This window comes from Mesocricetus auratus, unplaced genomic scaffold (assembly GCF_017639785.1).
Source record: "Mesocricetus auratus isolate SY011 unplaced genomic scaffold, BCM_Maur_2.0 Super-Scaffold_100007, whole genome shotgun sequence".
Taxonomy (NCBI): domain Eukaryota; kingdom Metazoa; phylum Chordata; class Mammalia; order Rodentia; family Cricetidae; genus Mesocricetus; species Mesocricetus auratus.
In genome coordinates this window covers 60,811,033-60,825,096 of record NW_024429191.1, presented here as the reverse complement: position 1 = coordinate 60,825,096, position 14,064 = coordinate 60,811,033, and the positions used below count along the sequence as shown (strand labels likewise).

General features: G+C 47.8%; 1 protein-coding gene across 2 annotated transcripts in view; it reads right to left on the bottom strand.

Moving 5' to 3' along the window:
• Positions 1 to 9,988: 9,988 nt before the first annotated feature.
• The window catches only part of Tmem132e (transmembrane protein 132E), a 55,297-nt gene continuing 51,221 nt past the window's right edge, over positions 9,989 to 14,064 (bottom strand). For both annotated transcript variants that reach the window (XM_005076962.4, XM_040749291.1), the window contains 3 exons: positions 13,606 to 13,894; positions 12,762 to 12,953; positions 9,989 to 12,049 (listed from right to left, as the gene is read on the bottom strand). In XM_005076962.4, the coding sequence (XP_005077019.1) occupies positions 10,994 to 12,049; positions 12,762 to 12,953; positions 13,606 to 13,894 (1,537 nt within the window). In that variant the 3' untranslated portion in view covers positions 9,989 to 10,993. The remainder of the gene's footprint in view (positions 12,050 to 12,761; positions 12,954 to 13,605; positions 13,895 to 14,064) is intronic.

Genomic DNA, 14,064 nt, shown 5'->3' with positions numbered 1-14,064 from the left:
GAGTAAAGATGGAGTCTTTGCCCCGCCCACTCCTTTTACCTTCTAGGCTGCCTCTGATGGGTAAGAGCTGTCACGTGGAGTCAGTCAACTTTCAAGGTAGGTGATAAGCTGTCTGGCTCCTCTTACTGAGGAGTGGAAAGCTCCCAGGGCTGGCTCGCTCTCCTTTCTCTGTCCTGTCTCCTTCCTATGGAAATAGCCCCAGAGCTCCTGCACCAGCCACCCCCCAGGAAGGCCATGCAGAACATTTTTTTAAAGTAGGAGAATGGCAGTACCTACCTGGAGGCCCCTCAAAAATATCTGACCTTGGGAAGTTTGTCCCCTTAAGAGTTTTGACTTTTTTTTTCTTAGTAGCTTCTCCACTGGCTCCAAGAGATCAACCTCTTTGCCTCCAGAACAGTGTCTAAAGAGGAGCAGAGGGTCTGGCACATACCCATCCCATTTTGCTAGTGAGCTGATTTCTGGGCCCAGCTCTCCAACATCCTTCAAGTATCCCTGTCAGTAGCTACTCTGTACGTGGTGTCTCCATTCATTTTGGGGGTTGAAGACAGCACTTTATAAAAAGAGGAGTTCAGTGCCTAGGTTGTTCCAGGGCGGCTGTTAACTTAAGGTCCTCGCTTTATTCCTGTTGAGCCTGCTCCGGCTTGAATTTCTCCAGGGTCATGCATAGTGGTTTCTAGTGATTGCTTCTGAGTTCTCCAATGTGAACAGTGTGAGGGATGAGGAGAAAGGGTGGCAAACTACAGGACAGGATGGCAGGCACAGCTGGGGGATCAATCCCAAAGCCTGCTGTGTAGCTTCGGTCTGCTTTGTGTCCATGGTGGGCCCTAGTGCCTTGGCTGGCAAAAGTGTGAGCCTGCCTGCAGCACCCTCAGCCCTGGGGAGTGGGGGGATGGGGTCTCTACAACCAAGCAGTTGCTCATTCTTCTCCCCAATGTCTCTACATGGGATGAACGGTTGGCAAGCCCTGCTTCTGCACAGTGCTGTGTGTGCTGGTTCTACTCTTCTTGCCTGGCTCTGGGCTGTGCTCTGTCTGCTGCAGCTATTGCCTCACTGCTATCTGGTCCCCTGCTATCCTCCCGCCACCCAGGCAGAGGAAAACATCTCAACTTCATGTGGGATCACGATGCCCAAACCCATGAGGCCCTACAGCAATCCTTCTGCCCCCCCCCCACACCAGCCCTTTCATAGAAGCTCTCCTTGTTTCCTTGTTGTCAATGACTTAGTACAGACAGAGGCAGGGGCATGGCTGCAGGGCTGAGCAGCAGCCTGAGACTCCATACCCACTGAGAATGTCTTCTACTGTCCTCTTCCTTCACTTCCTCCTTTTTCTTTCACCCAAGGCAAAACTCTATAGCCCTCCCAGGTGGCAGTGGGGTCCTTGAGGATCGGTCCACATTGCAGCCCAGATTCCCGGCAGAGTCCAGCACATAACAGAAAATTGATGCGTTAAGTAAGTCTAACACTAGTGATGTCTCACTCACACCTCTGGAATATTCTTTCTGAAGATATATCTCTGCCTCCCTCTTCCCTCTCCCTGGGAGCTCCCAGGGGATGATGCCTTGGACACCTGTGACTCCCTACACTATGAATCCTGGTACAGGAAATCCCATGCTGTTAACTGTGATGCTGACTACAGCACCAGCTACTCAGGAGGCTGAAGTAGGAGGTTTGCAAGTTCAAAGCCTGCTCAGACTATAGAGTTCAAGGTCATTCTGGGGCTACATAGTGAGGACCCTGTCTCAGTCAAACAAAACAAAGTAAGACAAAAGTAAAAGGAGGATGAGAGGGTGGCTTGGTGGTAGAGGGCTTGCCTGACACATGAAATGTCCTCAGTCCTCAGTTCAGTACCCAGTGTGGACAAACAAACAAACAAACCAAGCCCCGGATGAAGAACTGTCACTGAATCTGCATTTGACTTTAATTTAGTCAGAAAACATTTGCTGAGCACTTACCAACGTCAGGCACCTCAGGGTCCTCCATGAGCTATGTAAGGTAGGTTGACACAGCAAGCCTTTGTGTTCTGAAGAGGAACCCTGACCTGAACTTGAGCCCCACCCTGTCTGTGCTCAGCTTTTGGAGTGGCCCGGTCTTGTCACTGAGCTCTGTTGTCAAACACGTGGTGAGCAAGTAGAATGTTCGTTGCCAGGCTCCCCATTCACACTCACACCTTCCTCAGAAGCTGGACTCTGGTCCTGGCAAAAAAATCTACTCACTGAGACTCTCGACTTGTGATCTCTGCTAAGTGCGGCGACTGCCTGGGTTGTGGGACAGGTGACCCTGGAAGCCAGCTGGCTTTCTGTGGTGCATCAAAAATGTTCTGGCAGTCAGTGCAACCCCATTCTGCTGCCACAGGTCCCCCTCCCCCCAATATGGTTACTATAGCCCTGTGCATGGGCTGGCCAGCTCCCCTGGCCATGTCCCTGTCTGACTTGCTGCCTATTCTCTGATGTGGTCTCTCGGGACCTGGAGATACCCTGTGAATGTTCCCAAGCCCAAAAGGGCTCTGCTCATTCAAAGTGACATCCACATCCAACAGAGCTTTCCCATCTGACCTCCAGGTAAGAACTGCTATGCTCCTGCCATAGCGGATGCAAGGAGAGACTTCCACTATGTAGACAAAGGAAACTGGGCTGTTCTGGCTGGCACAGTGTAACACTTCCCCCCATAAGACTTCTCCCCTGAGCCAGTCTCAAGGCCAGCTCCTTCCCCCTAAGTTGACCACTGAAGACTCCTGGAGAAGACCCATTTTTTGAAAGCCACCTTTCCAGGACATTGGATCTTTTGTTATACAACGTGGGTGTCTCCATGGCACCCAAGCGTCTTAAGAGACACAACATGGTCCTCCGGCAGCATCAGGTAAACAGGCCGGCTTCCCGGCCTGTGTTCCAGTGCCTGCAGATCGCCTGGGAACTGCACAGAGCTCCCAATCCCGGCGGGAGCCAAGCACCCCAGACTCCAGATCTTCTCTCCCACCAACGAGACCAGGAAACGAGAGGAGGCTGGGAGTCCAGGGAAGCAGAGGTTCCTCTGGCAGCATCAGGTAAACAGGCCGGCTTCCTGGCCTGTGTTCCAGTGCCTGCAGATCGTCTGGGAACTGCACAGAGCTTCCAATCCCGGCGGGAGCCAAGCACCCCAGACTCCAGATCTTCTCTCCCACCAACGAGACCAGGAAACCAGAGGAGGCAGGGAGACCAGGGGAATAGCTGTTCCGGATCAGGTACAACAGGACCCAGCATAACGTCCAGGGGACCAGGTAGGAGGCTAAGCGCCCCAGAGTCCTGTTCTTCTTCTCCACCCACGGGACCAGCATTTGGACAAGGAATAGAAGAACTACCAGATTATTGGACTTGCTAGCACCCACCAAAAGGGAACTCTCGTCCCCAGACCAGTAAGGGGCTCTTTCTGCACCCACTAGAAGAAGAGATGGGAAAGAGACAATACAAAAACACACTCAGCAACAGAAAACCAAATATGACACCACCAGATTCTAGAGACTCCACACCAGCAAGACCCCAACATTCCAATGCGAACAAAGCAGAAGAGAACGACCTTAAAAGCACTTTCATGAAAATGATAGAGGCCCTAAAAGAGGATATAGGAAAATCCCTCAAAGAAATGGAAGAAAAAACAACCCAAAAATGCAAGAAATGGAAGAAAAAACAAACCAAAAAATGCAAGAATTGGAAGAAAAAACAAACCAAAAAAGGCAGGAAATGGAAGAAGAAATGAAGCAAAAAATGCAAGAAATGGAAGAAAAAAACAAAGCAAAAAATGCAAGAATTGGAAGAAGAAACATACCAAAAAAAAGGCAGGAAATGGAAGAAGAAATGAAGCAAAAAATGCAAGAAATGGTAGAAAAAACAAAGCAAAAAATGAAAAAAATGGAAGAAGAAACAAACCAAAAAAGGCAGGAAATGGAAGAAGAAACAAAGCAAAAAATGCAAGAAATGGAACAAAAAGCAAACCAAAAAATGCAAGAAATGGAAGAAAGAACAAACCAAAAAATTCATAAAAGGCAACAAACGGACGAAAAGATAAACAGAAAATTGCAAGAAGCAATGCAAACACTGCAAGGGTTGAAAACTGAAATAGAGACATTAAAAAAAACACAATCTGAAGAAAGGCAGAAAATAGAAAAGCTGGACAAAAAGTCAGGCACTACCAATACAAGCATTACCAACAGAATAGAAGAGATGGAAGAGAGAATCTCAAGTGTTGAAGATACACTAGGAGAAATGGATTTATCAACCAAAGAAAACCTTAAATCCAACAAATCCTTAACACAAAATATCCAGGAAATATGGGACACCATGAAAAGACCAAACCTAAGAATAATAGGTATAGAAGAAGGAGAAGAAATCCACCTCAAAGGGGCAGAAGGCATATTCAACAAAAACATAGAAGAAAACTTTCCCAACCTTAATAAAGACATGCCAATGAAGGTACAAGAAGCCTACAGAACACCAAATAGAGTGGACCACAAAAAAAATCCCTCGCCACATAATAATCAAGACCCCAAACATACAGAATAAAGAAAGAATATTAAGAGCAGCTAAGGAAAAAGGTCAAGTAACATATAAAGGCAGACCTATCAGAATTACACCTGATTTCTCCATGGAAACTCTGAAAGCCAGAAGGTCCTGGATAGATATTCTACCTACACTAAGAGACCATGGATGCCAGCCCAGACTACTATACCCGGCAAAGCTCTCAATCACTATAGACGGAGAAAACAAGATATTCCAGGACAAAACTAGATTCAAGCAATATGTGTCCACTAACCCAGCCCTACAGAAAATTTTGGAAGGAAAACTCCAACCCAAGGAAGCTAACTACAACCAGAAAAACATAAGCATTAGAGAATCCCTCTCTACCAACAGCCAAAAGAACAAAGGGGTGAAATTCCACACATAATTCCACCATCAACAACCATCGCAAATCGAAGAAGGATGAGCAATCAATGGTCATTAATATCCCTCAATATTAATGGCCTTAACTCACCCATAAAAAGACACAGACTAGCAGAATGGATTCAAAGACAGAACCCTTCCTTCTGCTGCATACAAGAAACACACCTCACCCTCAAAGACAGACATTACCTGAGAGTTAAAGGTTGGGAAAAAAAAATTTCAATCAAATGGACCCAAGAAACAAGCAGGGGTAGCAATCCTAATATCTAACAAACTAGACTTTAAAATAAAATCAATCAAAAGAGATGAAGGAGGTCATTACATACTCATCACAGGTGAAACCCACCAAGATGAAGTGTCTATCCTGAACATCTATGCCCCAAATACAAAGGCATCCACATTCGTTAAAGAAACATTATTAGAACTTAAATCTCATCTAAATCCCCACACAGTTATAGTGGGAGATTTCAACACACCACTCTCACCACTAGACAGGAATACCAGACAGAAACTCAACAAAGAAGCAAAGGGTCTAATAGAAGTAATGACCCAACTGGGACTAACAGATATCTATAGAACATTTCATCCACATAAAAAAGAATATACCTTCTTCTCACCACCACATGGAACCTTCTCAAAAATCGACCATATACTTGGCAACATATCAAACCTCAGCAGCTACAAAAAAATTGGAATAACTCCATGCATCTTATCAGACCACCATGCTTTAAAATTAGAATTCAACAACAACACAAATTGCAGAAAACCTACAAACTCATGGAAATTGAATAATGCTCAACTGCACCATCCCTTGGTCAAAGAGGAAATAAAAAAGAAATTAAAGACTTCCTCGAATTCAATGAGAATGAAGACACAACATACCCAAACCTATGGGACACTTTGAAAGCAGTGCTACGGGGGGAAGTTCATAGCACTAAGTGCTCACATGAAGAAACAGGAGAACAGTTATACCAGAGAATTAACATCACAGCTGAAAGGTCTAGAACACAAAGAAGCAAACTCCCCCAGGAGGAGTAGACGCCAGGAAATAATCAAATTGAGGGCTGAAATCAATAAAGTAGAAACCAGGAAAACAATACAAAGAATCAATGCAACGAAGAATTGGTTTTTTGAGAAAATCAACAAGATAGACAAACCTTTGTCCAAACTTACCAAACAGCAGAGAGTGAACACGCAAATTAACAAAATCAGAAATGAAAAGGGGGACATAACAACAGACTCTGAGGAAATCCAGAGAATCATTAGGTCATATTTTGAAAACCTGTACTCCACAAAATTCGAAAATTTAAAGGAAATGGATGACTTCCTGGACAGCTGTCATTTGCCAAAACTAAATCAAGAACAGATAAGCAATTTAAATAGACCTATAACCCCTATGGAAATAGAAGCTGTCATCAAAAGTCTCCAAACCAAGAAAAAAGTCCAGGTCCAGATGGCCTCAGTGCAGAATTCTACCACAAATTCAAAGAACAGCTTATGCCAATTCTTCTCAAAGTGTTCCACACAATAGAAGCAGAAGGGTCTTTGCCAAACTCTTTCTATGAGGCTTCAATAACCTTGATCCCCAAGCCACACAAAGATACAACTAAGAAAGAGAACTTCAGACCAATATCCCTCATGAACATTGATGCAAACATACTCAATAAAATACTGGCAAATCGGATCCAAGAACACATCAAAACAATCATTCACCACGATCAAGTAGGTTTCATCCCAGGGATGCAGGGATGGTTCAACATACGAAAATCCATCAACGTAATCCACCATATAAACAAGCTGAAAAACAAAAATCACATGCTTCATCTCACTAGATGCTGAAAAAGCCTTTGACAAAATCCAACACCCCTTCATGATAAAGGTCTTAGAGAGATCTGGGATAACAGGGACATACTTAAACATAATAAAAGCTATATACAGTAAACCAACAGCCAACATCAAACTAAATGGACAGAAACTCAACGCAATTCCTCTAAAATCAGGAACAAAACAAGGCTGTCCACTCTCTCCATACCTTTTCAACATGGTACTTGAAGTTCTAGCTATTGCCATACAACAACAAAGGGGGATCAAGGGGATACAAATTGGGAAGGAAGAGGTCAAACTTTCACTGTTTGCAGACGATATGATAGTTTACATCAATGACCCAAAGAACTCTACCAGGGAACTCTTACAGCTGATTAACACCTTCAGCAAAGTGGCAGGCTACAAGATCAACTCAAGAAAATCAGTAGCCCTACTATATACAGATGATAAAAGGGCTGAAAGAGAAATCAGAGAAACATCACCCTTTACAATTGCCACAAACAACATAAAATACCTTGGGGTAACGCTAACCAAACAAGTGAAAGACCTGTATCGTAAGAACTTTGAATCTTTAAAGAAAGAAATTAAAGAAGCCCTCAGAAAATGGAAAGATCTCCCATGCTTTTGGATAGGTAGGATCAATGTAGTAAAAATGGCAATCCTGCCAAAATCAATCTACAGATTCAATGCAATCCCCCATTAAAATCCCAGCACAATTCTTCACAGACCTTGAAAGAACAATAATCAATTTTGTATGGAAAAACAAAAGACCCAGGATAGCCAAAACAACCCTGTTCAACAAGGCAACGTCCGGAGGCATCACCATCCCTGACCTCAAGCTCTATTACAGAGCTATAGTCCTGAAAACAGCTTGGTATTGGCACAAAAATTGACAGGTAGACCAATGGAATCGAATTGAAAACCCGGGTATTAACCCACACACGTACAAACATCTGATCTTTGACAAAGAAGCTAAAAATATACAATGGAATAAAGAAAGCATCTTCAACAAATGGTGCTGGCATAATTGGAGACTGGCATGTAGAAGAATGCGGATCGATCCATGTTTATCTCCATGCACAAAACTTAAGTCCAAATGGATCAAAGACCTCAACATAAATCCAGCCACACTGAACCTCTTAGAAGAGAAAGTGGGTGGTACCCTTGAACGAATTGGTACAGGAGACAGCTTCCTGAACATAACACCAGTAGCACAGACAGTGAGATCAACAATTAATAAATGGGACCTACTGAAACTGAGAAGCTTCTGTAAGGCAAAGGACACAGTTAGCAAGACAAAAAGGCAGCCCACAGAATGGGAAAAAATATTCACTAATCCCACATCTGACAGAGGGTTGATCTCCAAAATTTACAGAGAACTCAAGAAGCAAATCTCCAAAACACCAAAGGACCCTATTAAAAAGTGGGCTGCAGAACTAAATAGAGAGTTTTCAATAGAGGAGTCTAAAATGGCTGAGAGGCACTTGAGAAAGTGCTCAACATCCTTAGCCATCCGGGAAATGCAAATCAAAACAACTCTGAGATACCATCTCACTCCTGTCAGAATGGCTAAAATTAAAAACACCAATGACAACTTATGCTGGAGAGGATGTGGTGAAAGGGGGACACTCCTCCATTGCTGGTGGGAGTGCCAACTGGTTCAGCCACTTTGGAAATCAGTATGGAGATTCCTCAGAAAAATGGGAATAAACCTACCACAAGACCCAGCAAATAGGCATATATCCAAAAGACGCCCATTCATACAACAAAGATGTCTGTTCCACTATGTTCATAGCAGCTTTATTTGTAATAGCCAGAACTTGGAAGCAACCTAGATGTCCCTCACCCGAAGAGTGGATAGAGAAAATGTGGTACATCTACACAATGGAGTACTATTCAGCAGAAAAAAATAATGGAATCATGAGATTCGCAGGCAAATGGATGACACTAGAAGAAACCATCCTGAGTGAGGTAACCCAGTCACAAAAAGAGAAACATGGCATGTACTCTCTCATATATGGATTTTAGACATAGATCTGGGGAGTGCCAGCCTACAATCCTATGGCCAAAGAGTCTGGGAAACAGAAACTTCATTTAGTGGCTGATTGAAGAAGAGGCAGACTCCCTTGGTTAAGTACTGAGCTGAACTCAAGAAAGCCAGTAACAGAGAGGGAGGACTGATGATCAAAGGGATTAAGACTGGGCTGGTTTAACCCCCAGAAACAGCTGACCAGACAAAGGTTAACTCTTGAATCCCAGGCATCAGCCTGGGAATCCAGCATGGGACTGATCAAGACCCCCTGAATCTGGGTGTCAGTGAGGAGGCCTAGGGAATCTATTGAGCCTTGGGCAGCAGATCAGTACCCATCCCAAGTATACACACGGACTTTGGACTCCCATAGAACAATGTGAGGTGCACTCTCACCCTGAACTCTTGGGGAAGGGTCTAGGCCCTGCCCTATATGAAATGACAGACTATGGACACCCCCATGGAGGGCCTCACCCTCCCTGGGGGAATGAGGGGATAACGGGGGGGGGGGTTGGGGGGAGGGCACAGGAAGAGGGGAGGGAATGGGAGAGGGACCTGGAACTGACTTGTGAAGCAACCTTGTTTCTTATCTAAATTTAAACTGGAAAAAAAATATAAAAAAAGAAATAAAAAAAAGAAATACACACACACACACACCATAAACCCTAAAAAAATCATAAACCATAATATACAAACAAAAAGTCATTAAGGATAAAAGAAAAAGTACAGACAAAGCTATATGATACAAACAAACAAATCCTCCAAAAATACCCTTGAGTTCATTTTGTATTGGCCATCTACTGTTGGGCATAGAGCCTGCCCTTACGTGTGTTTTGCACCCACAGTGAGGCTCCCTCCAAGAAACCATTTTTTTCTTTTGTAAGTAGTTATCAATTGGAAATAGGTTCTTAATAGGAGATGTCATTATGTAAATCTGTCTCTCATTGGTTGCTGAATAAAGCACTGTTGGTCAATAGGCAAGCAAGATAGGTGGGACTAGGGAGTCTAGGAGGATTCTGGGAAATGTAGTGAAGTATGCTGTCATCGTGTGATTCCCAGGAAGAGGGGATGCAAGTCTGTGTTCTCAGAAATATAAGTCTTAAAAAAAAAAAGAGAGATACAACATGTATGGAAGGAAGAGCAGGTCACCAGCCTTAGGTAGGCAGTGTTGTCCCATGGTGTCTTGTGGCGAACATACAAGGATGAGACGGAGCCAGTCTCTGTGTACTGTCTGTGTTTAGGGAGCTGTTGTCCCCAAGCCAGGCTGATGCCTTCCATTTATTTATGAAAAACTGACACAGTGGTGGGTAGAACCCAAGAGGTGAGGCTCGGGGAATGGGGAAGGCGCAGAGCAATAGCTCCCTTCTGCCTTCACCCACCCGATGGGCTCTTGCAATACTCCCAGGTGGCCTCCTCCATCTCAGGGACGCTGGCTGTGGCTGCCTGCCCTTTGGTATGGAGGGAAGCAGGAGTGAGCAGAGCCCAGGCTAAGGCGCAGTAGTGTTGACCTTGCTGTGGGGACAGGCTGTACATCACCCACTGCGCTTGCTGTGTGGGTATGGTTTGGCCAGAGAGATATGAAAACCCCTCTTACTTAGGCCCTCCTGCCGTCTAAAGGGCAGAGGAAGCCATGGGAAAGTGCCCACTTTGCACTGGGGCTCTGCAGTCAGCTCCAGGTTAGGGAGACACCCAGAAACCAGCAGACACCACAACTGCCCCCCAATACCCAAATGTTTTGTCTGCAGCAAGATCCTTGGCAAGGCAGGCAGCCACCACTTCCCACCCTGCAGGACAGAAATCCCTGAATATTGGTTTAAGAAAGTCTTTGTGCAGCCTGTGACACAAGACCCCTCTCTGGTCCCCTGCACAGGGGGCACCACTGGGGATGTGAGAGGCATGGTAGGGCACAGCGTGGGCCCACCCGGCCCCAAGTTTGGCCTTGGTGCCGCGATCTCGGGGCAGTGGGGATGCCTAAGATGGACTGAGGTTTGGAAAGGGTGAACAGGGCAGAACTGTCTCCCTGCTTCACAATGGGCTTGGAAGGACCCTTCCACCTGCAGGGGGCAGAAGGTCAAAGTGGATCTGGCCACAATTGGTCAGACCAAAGCTGCAGGGGCAGGGTCTATAAAATCCACTCAGCTGCCCCTCTGAGTCCCTGTGAGCTGGGGGTCCAGGCTGAGTCCCAGAGGCCACTGTGTGTGGGGGGATATCCCGCCACCCCAGGCCACCACTACGCAATGTCTTTGATTCTGCGCATGTAATTGTGTAGGTCTGGGGGCGGAGCCGGCCGCGTGGTTCCGGTCACATCTGGACAACCCCAACCGAGGTCCTCTTCATCTTCCTCATCCTCTTCGCCAGCAGGCACTGAGTCATAGGCCAGCTCCTCCGAGGGCAGAGTGGTAAACGTCGTGAACTTGACCCTCTTGCGCTTGGAGGTGGGCGAGCTAGCAGGGTCCTCCGTCTGGTCCCTGGCCGAGCCCCCAGAGGAGCCGTCCCCACGGCCGTGCACCTGGCTCTGGACACTGGTCTGTGAACTGCCACTGCTGTGGTGATCACCGTGGCAGCAGGCAGGCACGGTTTCCAGTGCGCTCCCTGCAGGCGGCGACAGCTCACCTTGTACCCGCAGTGGTTGCCCATTGCCCAGAAACACCCAGTGGTGAGAGTGGTCCATGCTGGTCTGGCCCTCCGGGGGGATGCGCTTGTGCCGGTATCGCAGCACGAACACAATGCAGTTGATGAGGAAGACAAGGATGGCGAGGCAGAAGACTCCCAGCAATGCGTACATACCAATCTCTAGGTCCGTCAGCCCCCGGGGCATCTGTAGGAAGCCCGTGGGCAGCGGTAAGAAGTCTTCTGTGGGTGGCACCGGGCCGGAAGTGCCCAATCCAGGGACCTCACCGGCGGGGATGGCAGTGCCTGGTGGACCAGCTCCTCGGGCCTCATCTTCGCCCCCACCACCAGGTCCAGGCTGGCTGGGTCCCGGGTAGTCATACGTGGGATCCTCCTCATCCCGCCCAAAGTGTACTCTTAGGCCCGCAGTAGTAGTGGCCAGCACACTCTTGCGCTTGGTTTTCTGGCAGCTCTCTGAGATGGTGAGCTCCGCACGGAGCAGATCTCCTGACCCCTCTGCCTCGGCCACCACCAGTGGGAAAGCCTTGTCTTGGGTCACAGTGGCCACCCGTTCATCCAGGCTGTTCACCAAAAGCCCGTAGTCCCGGGGACTGTATAAAGAGAGTGGTGCCGTGGTTCCATCACTGTAGGAGAGCCACAGACTCAGCAGGGCTTCCTGAAAGTGGAGAGGGGACAGGAGTCAGGGCCAGTCTTAGCATCTTCTCTGATAGGTACTAGCTCTGCCTGGCTCCGTACTATCTTCTCTGACAGGTACCAGCTCTGCTGGCTCAGCACCCAACATGCTATTTCAAGACTACTTCTGGAGTACAATGAGGATCCTTGTACTGTGAGGATGGGGTTTCCAGGTACTCCCTTCTTTTTGCCCTGAAGGTAAGATCTTGACTGGGTTTACCTCATCAGTCACCAAGGTAACCCCAGATCTCTGTTTGACTCTTGGCTAATGAAGCCCAGAGAAAAGAGAGTGATCTGGATCGAAGATTAGGGGACAAGGGATCTCTATGGCCTAATACTATCCATCATTGTTCTGTCTCTGTTCTATGGCCAATACCTATACTACACAGGTATTGGTATACTACAAACTCATCCAAAGATGAGTTTGGAGGGTGGCAGAGGAGAGAACCCTCTGAAAATCCAGTAGAGGACCCTCAACAGGGACACTGGAACCCTGTCCACCCCTGTAAAGGACTGGGTGATGAGGTGCAGAGCTCCTTGTATATCTAAACACCTCATCTAAGGATTGATGGCTCAGAGCCTCCAGGTCCTATTCCACACCTGACATGCTGGCGGGGGGTTGGGAGTATGGGTGGGGGTAGGAGTGTGAAGGGTGGGATGGTGTGGGGCAGGGATGGGTTCAGGGAGTCACTTACCTGCTTGACGAAGCTGAGGGTGGGCTGTGCAGCTGTGGTGGCCAGGATGGTGTGGCTGCTCCCTGGGCTGGGTCGCAGGGACAAGGCTAGACTGGCCACCACCTGGGCCTGCAGCTGTGTGATACTGACCTTCTCCTCTGTCACTGTCAGTAGCGTCTCCCCCAGCACAGCCTCGGTCAGAGGGGACACAACCTGTGACAGAACAAACGGTGGTGAGAGACAGCAGGAAAGCAGTTGTCTTGCTCAGGGTCCCACCCAGGGAACACCCCCAGCACTGATGGGGAGAAGAGCCAGGGAGCACAGGAGTCCTGGTTCTCCCATAGGTCTGTAAGTGGGGACAATGGAGAGTCGGGGGCTCCCAGGGACTAGGCAGAAATGCAGAAGCAGATGAGATGAGCGGTGATAATAGGAACTGGTGTTGAGCTGCAGAATCAATTGTTTTATAAACAAAGTACATCTGTAGGCTGTGGTCATTTTTAAGTTCTCAGAAGGCTGATTTCTACTTGGTCACCCCACTGCCACAGAGGAAGGCAAGGACTGAATTCTTAGGCCACCCATAGGTCCCTTCTTGTGACTTAGCAGCATGATTTTCTTTCCACACTCGCAGCCCAGATCCCATTTCCTGCAGGGGGCTGTGAAGACTGCTGAGGCTTGCCTGAGAACTTCATCAAGAAGTGGAAAGAGCTTGACCTCGGAAGGTGCAAGGTAGAGGGAAGCAAGTGTTTCTTGGGGGTCACTGGGGTGGCTTTCAGAAGTGAAGGTCCTGGGTACATCTGAGTTCTTCCTGTGGATAACCCAGGCTCCCAAGTCTACCGCTTTGAACCTGGATAGAGCCCTTTCCTACCTTAAAGGGGGTGGTGCCCGGCTCCAGTCCTGCCAGGGTGCTGCTGTCCACCAAGTGGGCCACTCGGGGGTCACCCACCCGCATGAAGTCACTGACCAGGTCAGTGACCTCCACCAGCCAGTCAGGGCCCAGCATGGTGACCACCTGGTCGGTGCCCTCAGAAGAGGTCGTGTGGAACTGGGTGAAGACCTGCAGGGTGGCATGCTGGTACTGCAGAGTGCAGCCTCGGCTGGCACTCTGCCTCCGCTCCTCTTCCTCTTCCTCCTCATCTTCGCTCTCCCGAGCTGACCTGGGGAATGCCAACGTCAGGATTGGGGGGTTAATAGCACCCCACCATGGCTCTCTCTGGCTTAGAAGCAATCTCTCCCCGTGTAATTGCGCGGCACCTCTGTCTCTGCCAGTTTACGCATGTGCCCTCCTTGGTGTATGTCCTCTGGGACTGTGTATGCAGTCACCAGC